Here is an 18,281-nt window from a genome sequence, read left to right as displayed (position 1 = left end):
GTCTGTCCCTGACATTCCCCAGAAGAATGAAATAGCAAACAATGTGATTGTCCGCACACTAAAAAGCAAGCAAACAATGTTCTTTCCATTGTTTTTTTTTTATATGCTATGAAAATGTTTTATTTTTTATTTTTTTTTAAATTTTTTTTATTAATTTATTTATTTATTAAAGATTTCTGTCTCTTCCCCGCCACCGCCTCCCATTTCCCTCCGCCTCCCCCAATTAAGTCTCCCCCCAGCCCGAAAAGCAATCAGGGTTCCCTGTCCTGTGGGAAGTCCAAGGAACCCCAACCTCCATCCAGGTCTAGTAAGTTGAGCATCCAAACTGCCTAGGCTCCCACAAAGCCAGTGCGTGCAGTAGGATCAGAAACCCATTGCCATTGTTCTTGAGTTCTCAGTAGTCCTCATTGTCCGCTATGTTCAGAGAGTCCGGATTTATCCCAGGCTTTTCCAGACCCAGGCCAGCTGGCCTTGGTGAGTTCCCAATAGAACATCCCCATTGTCTCAGTGTGTGGGTGCACCCCTTGTGATAGCCAGAACCTGGAAACAACCTAGATGCCCTTCAATGGAAGAATGGATGAAGAAAGTATGGAATTTATACATATTAGAGTACTACTCAGCAATAAAAAACAAGGACTTCTTGAATTTTGCATACAAATGGATGGAAATAGAAAACACTATCCTGAGTGAGGTAAGCCAGACCCAAAAAGAGGAACATGGGATGTACTCACTCATATTTGGTTTCTAGCCATAAACCAAGGACATTGAGCCTATAATTAGTGATCCTAGAGAAGCTAAATAAGGAGAACCCAAAGACAAACATATAGGCATCCTCCTGAATATTAACCTTCAGCAAGCGATGAAAGGAGACAGAGACAGAGACCCAAATTGGAGCACAGGACTGAAATCTCAAGGTCCAAATCAGGAGCAGAAGGAGAGAGAGCACGAACATGGAACTGTTCTTTGCATTGTTAACTTCAGGGAAGACCTTGGAGGAGCAGTGCTGGCTCCAGATGTCTGGGCTGGACCCCAGCTCAGCTTTGCTGTAGCTTTCTCTGTCTTACCCCAGACTCCGTGCTATTTAAGCTGCTAGCGTGTTCTACATACCTAGGTCCCCTTATTCCTACGCCATCGTGCCCTATTGTGCCTTCCCTACTGCACCTTGAGTGCCAGGTGAGGTGTCACCATAAGATTGGCCTTCCAGTTCTGGTGAACGTAGAATTTGCTTCAGTCCCTACTTCTCCACAATCTCTAACACTAGACAGACTGCAAAGGAGCAGGTAAAGCCCCGTGCCTGGCATTGGCAGAAAGCCCTGGTGTGCAGCATGCCATTCCTAAAGGGATTCTTTTCAGGGGACTGCCTGTTCCTTATTTCCAGATTGCTCCTTCCCAGTTGTTGTACTTTACCATTTTAATAGTGTCTCAAGATTGAAGTATGTCCTTTTCTCTAGGCATGGTGACTTTCCCTTCCAATCCCAGCTCTAGGGTAAAGAGAATGTAGTAATAGGAGCGGCGGGGCTGTGTCCCCAGCACCCGGCTGCCCACATGGCTAGCTTAAGCTTATGCCCCGAAATAATTACATGGACACTGTATTCTTTTAAACACTGCTTGGCCCTTTAGCTCTAGCCCTTACTGGCTAATTCTGATATCCCGATCAACCCATCTCTAATAATCTGTGAGCACCCGTCTTACTGGGAAGATTCTAGCCTACGTCCATCCTGGGTCGGAGCTTCATTGCGTGTGTCTGCCCGGGAGCGGGGCATGGCGTCTCTTCTGAGGCATCTGCCCCCGAGAGGAGAGCTGTCGAGTCTGAGCTCACTTCCTCTTCCTCCCAACATTCTGTTCTGTTTACTCCTCCCACCTATGTTTTAACCTATGAGGGCCAGCCAAGCAGTTTCTTTATTTTTTTAACCAATGACCTTCCTCCATCAAGAGAAGGGTTGTCATGGGTTTGAGGCCAGTCAAAAGGAAAAAAAAAGATTTCTTTTTAATGATTTAACTTTAGCTATTTTACATTAAAATACAATATTTAAGAGCCAAATAATTATTGTTTTTATTATATTCTTTTCCCCAAAGAGCAGTCAATCATCTTGCTTTATCATTCTTCCTGCTTAAGAAATAACTGCTTTCAGGTGGGCCTTGCAGGATACACCTCTACCCGCAGCTGCTCTGGAGCCGGAGGCAGATAGAGCTCTAGTTCAAGGCCAGCCTAGGCACTTAGTGAGGTTCTGTCTTAAAGTAAAACTAACAAGAGGGTGGAGGACACAGCACCAGTGTTTGAGCGCTTGCCTATGGGCAAAAATAAAATAAAAAATGAAGTAGTTACTTCTGCTTCTTTCTCTGCTTCTTGGCATTCCCCTCCCCCACATCCTTTGCTGAGCAGCTTGGTTCCTCACAGATGGGCCTTCCCAGTGTCCCGTCTTCTCGTTGTGGGTCATGGGATTTGAGTTGGATCAATGCCTCAGGTTTGTGTGTGTGAAGAGCCAGAGACAGCTGTAGTTGTGCCCTGTCTAGGTGTCTGTTCTACTGGGAATTGGTAAGAGTGCCTTGGTGTCACCCCGCTCCGTCTCCTTGGGCTTCCGTGGGCAGCCTCCATGGGTGCGGGTCATGGCTCTGCAGGCGACCTTTCTTTTCTCTCGCCTCTTTGAAGCACACTTCTGTAGATGAATATGGGCGTGTAGGAGGTGGATATTTTTGGGCTCTTCATTCCCCTGCTTCAGTTTCACCCTTAATATGAGTAGCCTATTCTGTGTCTCAGGGATCCTGCGTTCTTTCTATCATGAGTCCCGTGGTCCCTTCTGGGATAATCCCCTGGGTTTTAATGGTCCTCTCCTACTTTCTCTGCCACGGTTTAGGGGACTCCTATTACTTGGGTATTCGGCCTCCTAGCCGCACCTTCTTCTCCCTGATTCTTACTGTTGTTTTCCCTTGGCTTGGTTTGATTTGACATTTTGTTTGACCCTATGGGAGATTTCTTTACCTCAGTGTCTCATCTTATCCCTTGTTTGAGTCTTCTTTTCTCCCATAAGGATTTTTTTTTTTTTTTTTTTACCAATGATGTGCTTTCTGAGAGCATTTTTTTGTAGGACTGCAATACATTCTCTTACTTCAGACTGTTTGTGTCTGGTGGTGTTAACATCTTGAGTATGCTCCCAGTCCTCTCTCCAGGAGTATTTTCTACCTACTTGCTTCTCAGTCTGGAACACTAAATGGGCTTTCTGTAAGTGCCTTGAAGGTCCTTGGTTTGTTTACATTTGGGAGGAGGATTTTGAATACATACATGAGTCAACCTCTCCATAACTGATCACAGGTCTCCAACATGTGTCATCCTGCCTCTGCTCTTGGGTTGACAGCTCCTTCTGAGTCCTCCTCCTGGACCAAAGCTTAGCTACTAGCAATCTGGGACCGAAGTAAGAGAAGATGCCTGTGGTCCCAGCATCCTTCATGCCCACATTTACCTAGCTCTATCCACCTGCCATTCTCTCCTCTCCTCCCACGTTCTTCTAGTGCGCCCTTCCTGTTCTCTCTAGACAGTAAGCTATTCTCCAGGGTCTGTGGAAGATGAACAGAAAGTGCAGATATACAAGGTAGGGAAGCCTACCCGTCGATCTAACCACTGTCTGATGCTTAGCCAGGCTAGCTGAAATTCAGTAAGCCCTATCCTAGAAACTTTTACAATCTACTAGAGGGAACTAAAAAGCAGGCCTCGCCATTCTCTGCTGCCCACAGGATGTGAGTCTGCGCCATCGTTTGCCACCTTTGTCCGTTTGTATACAGCTTCCTGTGTGTTGTAGCTATTCTATCTTGTTTTCTTCATTCTTTTTATTTCTGCCTTAAAATAAATGAAACCATTTTCTGCATAAAGTAGGGCCTGCATATCTGCCATCCTAGCATCTACATATCTACTGTGCTGCATGGTATTCTCTGTCAAAAACAACAGTGTTTAATAGTACTGGGTGGGGGACACGCAGGGGCAGTCTCCATTTTCACCTGAGGGCTTCTGTGTGGCTTCTCCTTTGCTAATCCCAAGGCTCTTTCCAGCTCAGGCTGGTCTGAACGCAGTGTGAAGCCAAGCTTGAATTTCTGATCTCCCTGCCTCTCCCTCCTGAGTGCTGATACTGCACGTGTCTGCATGTGAGGCAGGTGCTCTCAACAGTTGATGTACAGCCCTAGCTCCCAGGTCTGGATTCTGTCTTAAAGCAAAGCCCCAGTGGTCACGGTGAATTCTCAAGAAAACTGCAGGTGGTGACTAGCCCTCGCCCTTGGATTGAGATTTGGGATTTTTTTCTTTTAAATCAAAACTTTTCAAAATCAATCATATAAGGGGCTGGAGCGATGATTCATGCTTGAGAACACATGTTGCTCTTGCTGAGGACCTGGGTTCGATTCCCAGCACACACACACACAGTGGCTCTCAACCGTCTGTAACTCCAATTCCAAAGGATTTGCTACCTTCCTCTGCCTTCTGTTGACACTAGATACACACACACACACGCACACACACACACACACACACAAATAAATATGTCTTAAAAATTATGTGTGGAGCCAGGCGGTGGTGGCGCACGCCTTTAATCCCAGCACTCCGGAGGCAGGCGGATCTCTGTGAGTTCGAGGCCAGCCTGGTCTACCAAAAGCTACAGAGAAACCCTGTCTCGAAAAATCCAAAAAAAAAAAAATTATGTGTGGAGTGTATATTGGCAGAAGTTTTTGTCCTGCCAGCAGCTCCCAAATAAACACCCAGAGAATTAATATTAATTATAAACACTTAGTCAATAGCTCAGATTTGTTGGTAGCCGACTTTTGCATTTTTCAGTTATCTCATATTTTTATCTACACTTCACCACGTGGCTTGGTACCTTTTCTCAGGATGGCATGTTCATGTTCATCTTGTGTCTCTCTCTATTCTTCAGACTCTGCCCCGCCCCCCGTATTATCAGTTTGGCTCTCCCGCCTAACCTTATTCTGTTCAGTTATTAGCCGGTCAGCTTCTTTATTAAACCAATCACAGTGACATATATTCACACAGTGTAAAAGAATATTCTACATGTGTGTTGGGTGGGGGAGGGTCCCTATTCCTGAGAGAAAGTCTCATGTATTCCAGGCTGTTTTCAAACTTGCTAAGCTTGAATGTAGCCAGTGATTACTTGCTACCATGCCTGACTCTGTGAACCAACAGAGCAAGACGCTTCTGTAAGAATGCCATGCTAGTTCTGATGATGCATTCACATTTCAGAAACAGGAAGTTTGCTTCCTCATCTTTGAAAGAGGCCTAGGATTGTAAATTATCAATCATTTATTTGAGAAAAGCCTGCTCGAATGTCTGGACCAAGTAGAGAGAACATCCTGAGCTGGGGTGGGAGCCCTTGGTGTTGTGAGCTCTCTACTTCAGCTTTGCATGTGCTCAGGGATGAGGGTGAGCATCTAAATAGTTAGAAGCATGAAAAAGAGACATTTCCACAAGCTAATTGGTTGTAAAGTCAGGGCTGAAACCTACGTACTTCCCTTCCATAATTTCATGTTTCCTACTGTCTCCATCTTAGGGGGACTTTAATTGAATTTAGACAGAATAGTTGGATTATAGCACAGAATGATCATTCCTCATTTATTGATTTGTTCATCAAATTCGTTCATATCAGCTACATTTCCTTTTTCATGCCAGGCACGGAGGAAGAAAAGGATGTGTTCTTGTGTCTATAGCAGCCTGAGGCCAGCACCCTCCATGTTTGCAGCCAAGTGGCTGCCTTAGCACCGCCCTTTAGAATTAGCCTTGCTTATGGCTTTAAACCAACCTCTGGAAGAGATCAGACCTCTTGACTGCCTTCAAACCAGCATCTCTCATACTTTCTCTGAGGCCTGTAGTCTTGCCCCTCCAGGTGGCATGGCTTCCCTCCAGGATGCGCTGTTCCCAGTTTTTCCCACAGGCTCTGCAAGTGTGGAATTGAGTGAGGTCCACAGCCACACAGTGCCTCATGATGATTGCTTTCTGTTCATAGGGTGCATGAGCTGGCATTACTATGTGACCATGCCAATGCCAGCCTCCACCTTCACAATTGCAGTGGGATCCTGGACAGAAGTGAAGCCTAAGACATCCCCATCAGATGAGCTGGTGATAGAGCACCCTCTCCTGCCTGCAAAAGCTGACTTCAGGTTTGTGTTTGGGAGTTTGCTGACTTTACTCTGGGAATGTGAGAAACTGAGCCAGAACGGAGCTAATCAAAGCAGGGTAAGGTCTACTGGAAAAGAGAGTTGGCCTTGTAATTCATGAAGAAAGAGAAGAAAGCAAGTGGCTGTGAAGCCCTCTATGATATCAGCAGAAGCATTTCTACGCTCATTCAAATTAAAAAACTGCAAGTTCAACACTTTCTTCCTACCCTTTAGATGTCTTAGTGGTTGATCAGAAATGTCTTAATAAAGCAAAGGTGTGCAGTGAAAGGAAGGTTACAATGAAAAAAGGATGCAGTGGAAGGAAGGTGTGCAGTGGAAGGAAGGTGTGCAGTGGAAGGAAGGTGTGCAGTGGAAGGAAGGATGCAGTGGAGGGAAGGTGTGCAGTGGAAGGAAGGATGCAGTGGAGGGAAGGTGTGCAGTGGAAGGAAGATGTGCAGTGGAAGGAAGGATGCAGTGGAGGGAAGGTGTGCAGTGGAAGGAAGGTCTGCAGTGGTGCAGTGGAAGGAAGGTCTGCAGTGGAAGGAAGGTGTGCAGTGGAAGGAAGGATGCAGTGGAAGGAAGGTCTGCAGTGGTGCAGTGGAAGGAAGGTCTGCAGTGGAAGGAAGGTCTGCAGTGGTGCAGTGGAAGGAAGGTCTGCAGTGGTGCAGTGGAAGGAAGGTCTGCAGTGGAAGGAAGGTCTGCAGTGGTGCAGTGGAAGGAAGGTCTGCAGTGGAAGGAAGGTGTGCAGTGGAAGGAAGGATGCAGTGGAAGGAAGGTCTGCAGTGGTGCAGTGGAAGGAAGGTGTGCAGTGGAGGGAAGGTGTGCAGTGGAGGGAAGGTGTGCAGTGGAGGGAAGGTCTGCAGTGGAGGGAAGGTGTGCAGTGGAAGGAAGGTCTGCAGTGGAGGGAAGGTCTGCAGTGGAGGGAAGGTCTGCAGTAGAAGGAAGGTGTGCAGTGGAAGGAAGGTGTGCAGTGGAGGGAAGGTGTGCAGTGGAGGGAAGGTCTGCAGTGGAGGGAAGGTGTGCAGTGGAAGGAAGGTCTGCAGTGGAGGGAAGGTCTGCAGTGGAGGGAAGGTCTGCAGTAGAAGGAAGGTGTGCAGTGGAAGGAAGGTGTGCAGTGGAAGGAAGGTGTGCAGTGGAGGGAAGGTCTGCAGTGGAAGGAAGGTCTGCAGTGGAGGGAAGGTCTGCAGTGGAGGGAAGGTGTGCAGTGGAGGGAAGGTGTGCAGTGGAGGGAAGGTGTGCAGTGGAGGGAAGGTGTGCAGTGGAGGGAAGGTGTGCAGTGGAGGGAAGGTGTGCAGTGGAGGGAAGGTGTGCAGTGGAGGGAAGGTGTGCAGTGGAGGGAAGGTGTGCAGTGGAGGGAAGGTGTGCAGTGGAGGGAAGGTGTGCAGTGGAGGGAAGGTGTGCAGTGGAGGGAAGGTGTGCAGTGGAAGGAAGGTGTGCAGTGGAAGGAAGGATGCAGTGGAAGGAAGGTGTGCAGTGGAAGGAAGGATGCAGTGGAGGGAAGGTGTGCAGTGGAAGGAAGGATGCAGTGGAAGGAAGGTGTGCAGTGGAAGGAAGGTGTGCAGTGGAAGGAAGGTGTGCAGTGGAGGGAAGGTGTGCAGTGGAGGGAAGGTGTGCAGTGGAGGGAAGGTGTGCAGTGGAAGGAAGGTGTGCAGTGGAAGGAAGGTGTGCAGTGGAGGGAAGGTGTGCAGTGGAAGGAAGGTGTGCAGTGGAAGGAAGGTGTGCAGTGGAAGGAAGGTGTGCAGTGGAGGGAAGGTGTGCAGTGGAGGGAAGGTGTGCAGTGGAAGGAAGGTGTGCAGTGGAAGGAAGAGGGATGGGTCTGCAGCTTTGCTGGTAGAGTCCTTACCAGGCATGAAGCCCTGGCTTCTACCTTTAGCACAGTGTAGACTGGGTATAGATACATGACGAGTTCAAGGCCAGTCATATATGAGACCCTGTCTCAAACAAACAAAACAGGAAAAGAAACCAGCTGACACATCTTGGTGTGCATTATGTTTGTGCTGGTCTTTCTCTGCTTTGTTGCATGTGTTCTGAGCACAGTGCTATGGCGGTGTCCTTAGGAACTGACACCAGGTGACAAGTACATCTTCCTGCCTACATTATGCCTTTTGGCAGCATAGATCTATTTTCTTCTTTTTGTTCAATAATATATCAGTTTTGGAGTTCCTAATGGCTCTACATTATATAGCTCTGGAAAGATAATTAGATTTTACCTGCATTCTCTTAAGGGAAGAAGGTAATTGTGGACAGAGTGGTGTACCCTGCTTTCATGTGGGGATATTAAATTGCAAGTGAGAGTGTCTAGGGTTCCCTTCCCTTGCTCTGGAACCACACAGCAGATTCATTTTGTAATTGTCAACAGCCATATTTCTGAGTAAGGAAAACAGGTGCCCTAGGGAGTAACTTTGACTTGGTATGAATAAGAAATGTGTCTTCTTGTGGTGAAGCACTGGTGTGTGCTGCAGGGTTTGTGACTATGGTGGATCCCAGCTGATCCTGAACCCACACAGAGGCCACTGGCTGTCTGCAGCCCGTGTTCTGTAGTCTGTTACTCTTGGTTGTAGATGAGGATAAGGAGACTCGGGCGACAATTTATTTTCCTACCGACTGAGGAACAGTACCTGTTTTCATTCATACCAGGTCTAATCTTTGGAGGAAGTGACTTAAGATCACTCCCAGAGGCATTTACAACCTTATTATAATGACTGAGCCACCTCAGGCAGCATCTTGAGCTATCTTCTCACCTGGAGTCACCACCACAACTTAACTGTGATGCTAACTAGAGGATATTCTTCAGGAAACAGGGGTTGAGGGGTAGGGAATGGCTCAGAGTAAAGGTTCTTGCTGTCAAGCCTATTGGCCTGAGTTCAATCCCCAGAGCGCACATACTGGAAGGAGAGAACCAACTCTTAAAAAGTTATTCTCTGACCTCTGCATGAGGTCACTCACACAAAATTAATGTAATTTTTGAAAAAGAAAAAAAAACACAAATTGAGGTTCCCTTGAGCCTGAGACTGCCTTCCGTCCTTACTGCCTGGATATGGCACCGTGGCTAGACCCGCGCTATTGCTGCTGCTGCTGCTGCTGCTGCTGCTGCTGCTGCTGCTGCTGCTGCTGCTGCTTCTTCTTCTTCTTCTTCTTCTTCTTCTTCTTCTTCTTCTTCTTCTTCTTCTTCTTCTTCTTCTTCTTCTTCTACAATGAAGACTTTGAATTCTTTTTTTTAAGTGAAGAGTTTATTGAGATATAGGGGGTGGGGAGGGAAGAGAGAAAGAGTAAGGGAGAGAGACAGAGCAAGAGGGAGAGAGGCAGAGAGAGAAACAGAGGAGGAAGAAGGGGAGAGCTTGTGAATTCCTAACGTGTAAGAAGTTGTCTGTTACTCACCTATAGTCTCAGGGCTTGTTGACTGTTAGGAGATGAAGGCCACAAGATGAGGATGAGTCGGAGCCTCCTGCTCAGAATAACTGGAATCCCTTTTCATCTGTCTCTGCCACTCTGAACAGAAGAGAGCATGGTCAGGTCAAATGGGGGAACTGGGAACACAACGCTGCAAAAGTCCCCATAGGGGCCTGGGGAAGGCAAATCCTATCCTCCTTTTGTCCTTGTGAGTTTTGGACCAAGTTGAAGGGGATACAGAAGGAAATGAAGGCAAAGATTTGATCCCTGGCAGGCCAGACTGAGAGAGTGCATGGATGCCAGGTTTTCTAACACTTCCATGTCAGCTGCCAACCAGGCCAATGGCTGCACTGATGCTCAGGGTAGCACAGGCCAGACAGCAGACCACAGAAGATCCTCACTGGACCAACAGGTCCCCAAAGGCCAGCCAATCAGGGAGTCTAGGGGGATGTTTTTGCTTTGTTGGAAAACTCCCAGAAGTCTTGTGCAAAGGTTGGCATGGAGTAGAGTAGTGTTTGAATGAACCCCACACTCCTTCCATGACTGACAACAGTGTACAGTTTCCTTTTGCTTATCCGCATGCTTGTCCATCAGAAATACACAGCTAATAAAACAATAGCTTAGACTTTTTAATTCTGTCATTCCATGGTGCCTCCTATGACCGTCTCTGGTAGTTAGAGGGGCCCTGCTCATCCCCCACATCCTTGGTTCCATGGTTGTGCCATCATCCCGTAGTTGGTGTTTCTGACTGTGCTTACATCCGATGAGGCCTGCGTTCCCAGCCCTCCTCCCACCGATCTCATCACGTCAGTCTTTGTTTATAGGAGTCCTGCACACCATGGCTTTCATTTGCCAAAGGAAGTGTTCATCTGGGTTCCAGAAATTCAGCAAAAAGATTGGTTACTGAACTTTTGATCACTGCTCACAGGGGCTAAACCACAGGGGGGTTGAGGACACTCTTGCAGTCCACTTGGCATGAACATTTTGGTAAACACATAGGCTAAAGACAGTTATATATACCATAAAACATGCATTAATTTTATTTGGTTCTAGCCATGGGAGAGTCTTGTTTTGTGTTTAACCTCTCAGGCCTTCATCTTGAAGCCTGGTGTGGAAGCTTGGATAACCTGCAGCAGAACACGGTGAAAGTGATTAAAGGCATTGAAAAGCTGGCACTGTGTTAAAGATGTTGAGATGACTCACTCTGCAGAAAGGAAGGCCGGGTGGGGAAAGCCTGTCTTGAGAATATAAAAGCTTAAGAAAAGCCACTATGAAAGGAAGAGACTCCAGTTGCCGCTGGGGCTGTGCTAACTGTTGATTACACAACCCCACATCCCTTAGCTGCTGCATGAATGGGGCCATGGAGTGAACACCAGAGTCATCCTTGCAAGAAGAAACCTTGGGAAACATCTCAGTATATGATTGACACCCACGGTGACATACTGGAGCTTGTTCAGTCTACTGTGTATACAACCTGATTGAGAACATTCTGTCATGTCAGGGTTCCCTCCTGCCCTTCCTCATCAGATGAAGAGAAAGAGAAATACTGAAGTCTTCACAGCTGACCTAAGCATAGCCCCTGAAACCAAGGTGTACTGGTCCTTACTTACATAGGGACTCACAATAGCACCTCACACACTTCCGTCACTGCCGGAATCCTCACTGACATAGAGGCTCACAATGGCACCTCACACATTTCCGTCACTACCAGGAGCCTTACTGACTTGATCGCCTTCAAGTCCTGGATTTTATGGAACATGGTATTAAGTCATGCACTCATCATCTTGATCAGTTTGGCAAGTGTCACGTTTATCTTTGCCCTTGAACAGACAGGCTTGTTAGGTGTTCCTTTGCCATCTTCACTGTGTTCCTTAACCTCTGGTCGTCTTAGGTGTAAGATGTAGTCTCGCTCCACGGGAACAGGCAGACTCTGAGTAGAGTGCCCTTTGTGCTGCAGCACTATGGTTCTCAGTCCTTAAACTTACTCCCTTGCTCTACCCAGAGGGTTCCAGCTTTAGGGAAGATGCTTTGAAGGCCACTCTTCAGTTCTTTTGAGATGGAGTCTTGAAGTGTAGCCCAAGCTGGCTTCAAGCTCATAACCAGGCTGGTGTCAAACCCATAGTACTCTTGCCCAAGCCTTGCCAGTACGTGCTGTTGCCACACTTGGCTTCTGAAAGCGTTTGGGGAGGAGGGGGTGAGGCAAGGTCTCATGTAGCCCACACTTACCTTGAACTTCTGTCTCTACTTTCCAAGTGTTGGTTACATACAATGGGCATATGCCACCATTGTCAGTTTGTAAGAGCTCTTCAGTAGAGTGTATGTAGCTTAAAATACCACAGGACCTTGTTTTCCTGTATAAATACATTTTAGAAACCCCATAGAGGCTAACTAGGTAAGCGACTTCTGCTTGTCATCATCCCTAGGTAGGTGTTAAATGTTTACCAGCAGATACTTTTGCTCTCCTTCCCCGTAAGGTGCTGTTGTCAGTACAGGACTTTGACTCCAGTTCAATGTCAGTAACTGTATGCTTGCTGTCACTTTATCCTGGCAGTTTTTATGGGTCCCCATTTTTCTAGCCTAATTTCAACCATGTCTCACTGGGGCTAGACGGGGTTCTTGAAGCACCTATCAGCAGATGGTAGAAGGTGAGGCTTGTTTACAAAGCCGTGTGCACCTCTTGATCACAGGCCTTGGGTGGGTGGAAGATCCTTCATAAATCTAAAGAGGAATTACTGTTGCTACCTGCCCAAATTGAGGCAGGCAAGCACTTAACGAGTCTCCAGTAGTCGTGATGAATCACAGGAGCACCCACAGCAAGAATTATAATCTGCAGTTTAAAGTTGCAGGGGTTTTCCATTGTGTCTGAATTGAGGACATGCTAACAGATAAAAAAAAAATAGAATTCTCTTTGATGTTGGTTTCTTTGGATATATAAGTTCTCTTGAAGCCTGTGAGTCAGGCCCTAGGAATTTTCTTTTTGGCTCCGTCTTTGTCTTTCAGGGAGTAACTAGTCAGATGGTGCTGAGTGGGCTCTGGTCTGTTTCCTTAGAAGGCTGATTTTATTAAATTTATACTGAAAGTGCATTGGAAAGGAATTGGAGATATAGCTCAGTTGGTAGAGTACTTGCCTAGCATACAGGAAGCTCTGGGTTCAATTCCCAGCACCATATAAGTCAGCCATATGCCAGTAATCACAGCACACAAGTGGTAGAGGCAGGATGGCAGGAGCTCTGAGGTGAGCCTATGGTGCATGGGACCCTGTCTCAATAGCCAAAAGGTGTAGTAGAGTAAACACCCTTAGGAAGTGTCTCTTTTTTTTAACTCAGCAATAGCTTCTGATAAGTTTGGTAAAGGATGCCTAGATTATTTTTTGATAGGATGGCTTATGTGTTTTTGAAAGCTATACCTGTAACTGTCTTTGTCCTACCTCATCTCAAGTCACTTATTGTGGGAGATTCCAGAATAGAATCTTTAATTTGCTTAGAACCAGCTACATAGGGGCTCATACCTGTAGTCCGAGCACCCGAGAGGTAGATGCAGAAGAATCAGGAGTTCAAGGCAGCCTTGGCCATAAGAGTTCAAAGTTCCCTGGGCTGCATGAGATCTCAAACAATGAAAATTGAATAAATGGCGTGGCGATTGCCTTGCTCCCTTTGTAAGAACTGTCAGTTATTTGGGCAGTTGTTCTATGGTAGCATCTGAAAGCACATTGCTGAGGGTAGGTAGAATTTGCTTTAATCTGGGTGGGAGCTTGTTTTCTTGTTCTAAATCTTGCCCCCTTCCCAATGTACCGCACCCCCATTGATTCTACAACAAGGTCTTTTTGCTTCCATGTAGCATGGATTGAAGTAACCAATCTCATCAACAAATATTTTGATCTGTTTTTTTTTTCACTGCTATCCAAAAGCAGACAAGGCAGTACTGATCCACCTCTGCTAATAAGGTTGTTTGAGCCGTCTTCTCAACGTTGGCCTCCTCTCTTCTTATGTGTTGCCCCAGGTATGCTGACGCCTGCAGTCATGTAGAATACCCCTGCCGATTCCAGGATGCTTCTGCTGCCACCCAGGAGATCATTCCTCACCGAGTGTTTGCCCCACTGTGCCTTGAGGGTGCCTGCCAAGAGGCCCTGCTGTGGCTGGTCCCTCCTTGCCTGTCAGCTGCGCACTCTGTCTTGGGAACACACCCTTTCTCCCGGCTGGACATACTCATTGTCCCTGCCAACTTTCCAAGTCTGGGGATGGCCAGGTATGCGTCTCGGCATGGCACATGGAACACGTGCTTCAGAAGTCTGGGGACTGCTGGGGGAATGTTTTTCTTAAACTCTGTCAGCAGTTTCGTTTGCTCAGGGTGGAAGGAACGGGTTCCTTGTTCACCGCTGGATCTCTTACTGCTACCTTCAGGAGATGGTTTTCAAGTAGGCCCTCCTCCCCACCCTATTGCAATGAACTGTAGACATCATGGCTGAGACTGGGCATAGACCGCACTCCAGAGTGATATATGTGGGGTTGCGGTTACTCAGTGGCTGTTAGCGTGGGTGGTGAGAGCTTGCTGCTAATGAGTCCAAGGTCATGGCGTCAGGCTCCGCACACAGTAACAAAACCTGGTCCCAGGGCCACAGCTGCTCGCCTAATCCTGACCAGCTGCCTCGTCCATTCTCACCACTGGTCACAAGGCAACAACTTTAGAGCCCTGTGTCAGAACATAAATCCATCCGCACTGCTGGGAAAACAGCTAAAAGCAGATGGCTTGCATGGGGGAGGGGCATAGCGACGTGTTCCTATTTTTAATACAGTAAGTGAAGTATTCCTACCATGCCCCCATTTCATTCCGACAGAAACTGGAGACTTACCAGCTGACCCTACCCTGTGTTAATTACAGCCACTCCATCAGTCCCACTGTCCGTCCACACAGTGATAGGAGGGTGGCTCTGTCCCACAGGGAAAGATGGCGGGTGGACCGCGCTCATGCTTCTGTTTGTGAACCCTAATCACTAACAGGGACTGTGCTTGACTAGGATGGGAAACGAGCTCATCAAACATGTGGCTTTGAGTTTTTCCCCATTAGTCAAGGAAATTCCTTCTGCCAATTAATTTCCATGCTTTCAAACAGCTGTCACGTGTGTTTTCCCAGAAAACCGCACACATTCTGGGTAAAACCCCTGAGTAGAAAAGAACTGACCAGAACATTTGCTTTTGATCTCTACTGTGGGCACACACACACACGCGCACACTTTTTAAGGGGTGACTGGCTTGATGTAACCCTTGAGGAGTTCTGAGAAAATCATTTAGACTGATTTTTATCCTGTCTTTATGAAGATAATGGGAATGTGGAAACTAGGATAATTATATATGTTTGGTGGCATGCATTGTATAATTGTCTTGATGTCTATATATAGAGTTTGTCTTAACAAGGGGGCTTCTTTGGTCACTTTGAAGAGTTTTCTGGACTTAATTTAAACAGTTATTGGTGAAGAAAGGGTTGTTGATTAAATGCTGCTCATTTGTATATGGTTTTGAGGGGTCATATTTATTTGTGAGGTTTTAGTACTTTATGGATGTTGTTTTCAGGGCATATTTGCTAACAGTCTCATATTCTAGCCTGGGGGAAGCAAAGGCCGAGTATTTTCCAAACACAGAACCTCTCAGTAGCCCCTTCCCGCCACACAGACTGCCAGACCTAGGATGTGCTGACCCTCAGGCCTATAAGCTTCTCTCTCCGAGTCTGCATGCCCAAGCAGGCCTGCGGCAAGGCTTCTGCTTTTTAAGATATTTGAAGTGATTTAAACGTGTTTAATGCTGTGTTTTTAAATAAGAAGCCTAAGTGCCTGAAGGCTAAGTGGTGCTGGGCACAGGTGTCAGGACTGGAGTGGTGGTAACAACTTAGTAACAATAGGACGGAACTGTGCACAGTTCTCAAATAGCACCCCCCCACACACACACACGTTATTAGCCAGGAAGTAGCCTGTCCTGGTTAAGCTGTTTCCTGGACTTAACTGTTTTCTTTGCTTGTGAACACTGGAAGGGTGATTGTGCTGTTGTCTAGCTCTAGTAGGGTGCTGAACCGGAGGTGGGAGGATGGAGGGAGTCTTACAGGGGCCCTGCTGCTTTTCCTATGCTTAAGGCCTACTGTGGCAAAATGCAGGTGTGGAGGTCAACTCTGTGCCCCATACAGGATCGGAAAACTCTCAAAACCATGAGGTGCCATCGCGAGAGACCTGTCCACCAAAACTCCCCATGCCCTGGTCATTATAGTATACAGGGAACCAAAGAACCTCTTGATAAATTAACCGGCTCTTTCCTGAGTCCCTGTTTATAAACATGTAGTAGGATCATAAATTCCATAGCTCTGGGCTTCTTTAGCAATTAGGTTTTAATTATAATGAGCGCCGTTTTAGTGTTCCTCTTTGGCAAACAGCAGTCAACATTCCCACATGAACAAAAACAGGCAAATCATGAACTGTGTTAAAGGATTTTTTTAAATGTTTGGATGATACAGTGTTTTAAATGTTACTCTTCGTAGTTTGTGTGAATATGCTCGACTTTCCTCTTGAGCTGAATAGGTGACTTCAGTGAAAGTTTGATAATCAGCTCACAAGAGCACAGGCGGTGCACCAGCAGTGGCCGGAGCTGGACGTAGAGATGGCCAGTTCACAAGAGCACAGGCGGTGCACCAGCAGTGGCTGGAGCTGGACTAGAGATGGTCAGCTCACAAGAGCACAGGCGGTGCACCAGCAGTGGCTGGAGCTGGACTAGAGATGGTCAGCTCACAAGAGCACAGATGGTGCACCAGCAGTGGCCGGAGCTGGACATAGAGATGGTCAGCTCACAAGAGCACAGGCGGTGCACCAGCAGTGGCTGGAGCTGGACTAGAGATGGTCAGCTCACAAGAGCACAGATGGTGCACCAGCAGTGGCCGGAGCTGGACATAGAGATGGTCAGCTCACAAGAGCACAGATGGTGCACCAGCAGTGGCTGGAGCTGGACTAGAGATGGTCAGTTCACAAGAGCACAGATGGTGCACCAGCAGTGGCCGGAGCTGGACTAGAGATGGTCAGCTCACAAGAGCACAGATGGTGCACCAGCAGTGGCCGGAGCTGGACATAGAGATGGTCAGCTCACAAGAGCACAGATGGTGCACCAGCAGTGGCCGGAGCTGGACTAGAGATGGTCAGCTCACAAGAGCACAGATGGTGCACCAGCAGTGGCCGGAGCTGGACATAGAGATGGTCAGCTCACAAGAGCACAGATGGTGCACCAGCAGTGGCTGGAGCTGGACTAGAGATGGTCAGCTCACAAGAGCACAGATGGTGCACCAGCAGTGGCCGGAGCTGGACTAGAGATGGTCAGCTCACAAGAGCACAGATGGTGCACCAGCAGTGGCCGGAGCTGGACGTAGAGATGGTCAGCTCACAAGAGCACAGATGGTGCACCAGCAGTGGCTGGAGCTGGACTAGAGATGGTCAGCTCACAAGAGCACAGATGGTGCACCAGCAGTGGCCGGAGCTGGACTAGAGATGGTCAGCTCACAAGAGCACAGATGGTGCACCAGCAGTGGCCGGAGCTGGACGTAGAGATGGTCAGCTCACAAGAGCACAGATGGTGCACCAGCAGTGGCTGGAGCTGGACTGGACGTAGACCTAGCGAAAGTGCTCTGGCGCTCTTTAGTAAAGTCTTCTCCGGTTGCACTGTGTTGTTTCTGTCATCTGCTACAAAAGCCATGGCTGCACAGCCAGCCCTCCTTCTGTCCCAGCACTTCTCTTCCTCCCTGATCAAGGGGAAGATGCTCTCACTCTGGCCCAGTGGTTCTGAGCCTTCCTAGCGCTGACACTGTGACCCGTTAATACACTTCTCCATGTACTGGTGACCCCCACCATAAAATTGCTTTCGTTGCTACTTTGTAACTGTTGCTTTTGTTACTGTTTTTAAATCATAGTATAAATATCCGATACACAGATGGTCTATGTGTCCCCCATGAAAGGGTCGTTTGATCCCAAAGGGGCCATGACCTGCAGGTTGAGAACCACTACTCTAGTCTGAGGAAACCGACCAGTGTGCATTTGGTCATCCATTGCCCACTCTGCCCCATGCTTTACTTTTCTGGGAACTGCGGGCTCTCTGGTTCTCTTTCATTTTACTTCTGCAGGTCTCAGAGTGCTGTGATGCCCCCATGCAGAGATGAGTGCATTCTGACTGGCTCTCCTTTGCGTAAAAGCTCTCCTGCTGTGGAGATTAATATTCGGCCATTTTTGTTTTGACCTCATGTATTCTCTTATCTCCAGTCTGACTTCCTCTCGTTGAGAAGTAAGTGCCAAGGGTGCTGTTTGTCACACTTACACTCTTGGTTATAAGAGCAATAGTGTCAGTGGAATAATAGCCCGGAACAAGATTTATGAACATTGCTTAAAATGATCACCCCAGTCCTACCTCTCTGTGTGTCTGCTTCACCACTTATCTCTCAGCAGATCCACGGTTGTGTGTCACAGGTATAGTTACACTGCCAGGACTACCTTGCTAACGTCCAGGTACCCCTTACCCCATATTTGAATTTCAAGAATCCTTCAAATTATCTCAGTGCCAGGGTTTCATTTAGTGCCGTCAAAAAGCTTGTTCTTCCTCTCAGCCCCACTGTTCATTTAGTCTTGCGCCTGTCAAACTTTGGGAACCGGAGAATGGGAGACACAAAGGTAGTCCGGCTGACTGAGGTAGCCAGCAGGTTCCACTCCCATCCCTTCTGCTGGCTCCCTC

The 18,281-nt window shown here is 47.5% G+C and overlaps 1 protein-coding gene across 7 annotated transcripts in view; it reads left to right on the top strand.

Moving 5' to 3' along the window:
* Positions 1–18,281, top strand: part of Aopep (aminopeptidase O (putative)) — a 267,788-nt gene that overhangs the window by 54,499 nt on the left and 195,008 nt on the right. For all 7 annotated transcript variants that reach the window (XR_012910341.1, XR_012910343.1, XR_012910342.1 and 4 more), the window contains exons 4-5: positions 5,997–6,150; positions 13,537–13,782. Coding sequence is in view for 2 of the 7 variants with exons in the window: in XM_075969380.1 (XP_075825495.1) it covers positions 5,997–6,150; positions 13,537–13,782 (400 nt within the window). In the remaining 5 variants the exon portion in view is untranslated. The remainder of the gene's footprint in view (positions 1–5,996; positions 6,151–13,536; positions 13,783–18,281) is intronic.

This window comes from Microtus pennsylvanicus, chromosome 4 (assembly GCF_037038515.1).
Source record: "Microtus pennsylvanicus isolate mMicPen1 chromosome 4, mMicPen1.hap1, whole genome shotgun sequence".
Classification (NCBI taxonomy): Eukaryota; Metazoa; Chordata; class Mammalia; order Rodentia; family Cricetidae; genus Microtus; species Microtus pennsylvanicus.
This window is presented reverse-complemented; position numbering and strand designations above follow the sequence as displayed.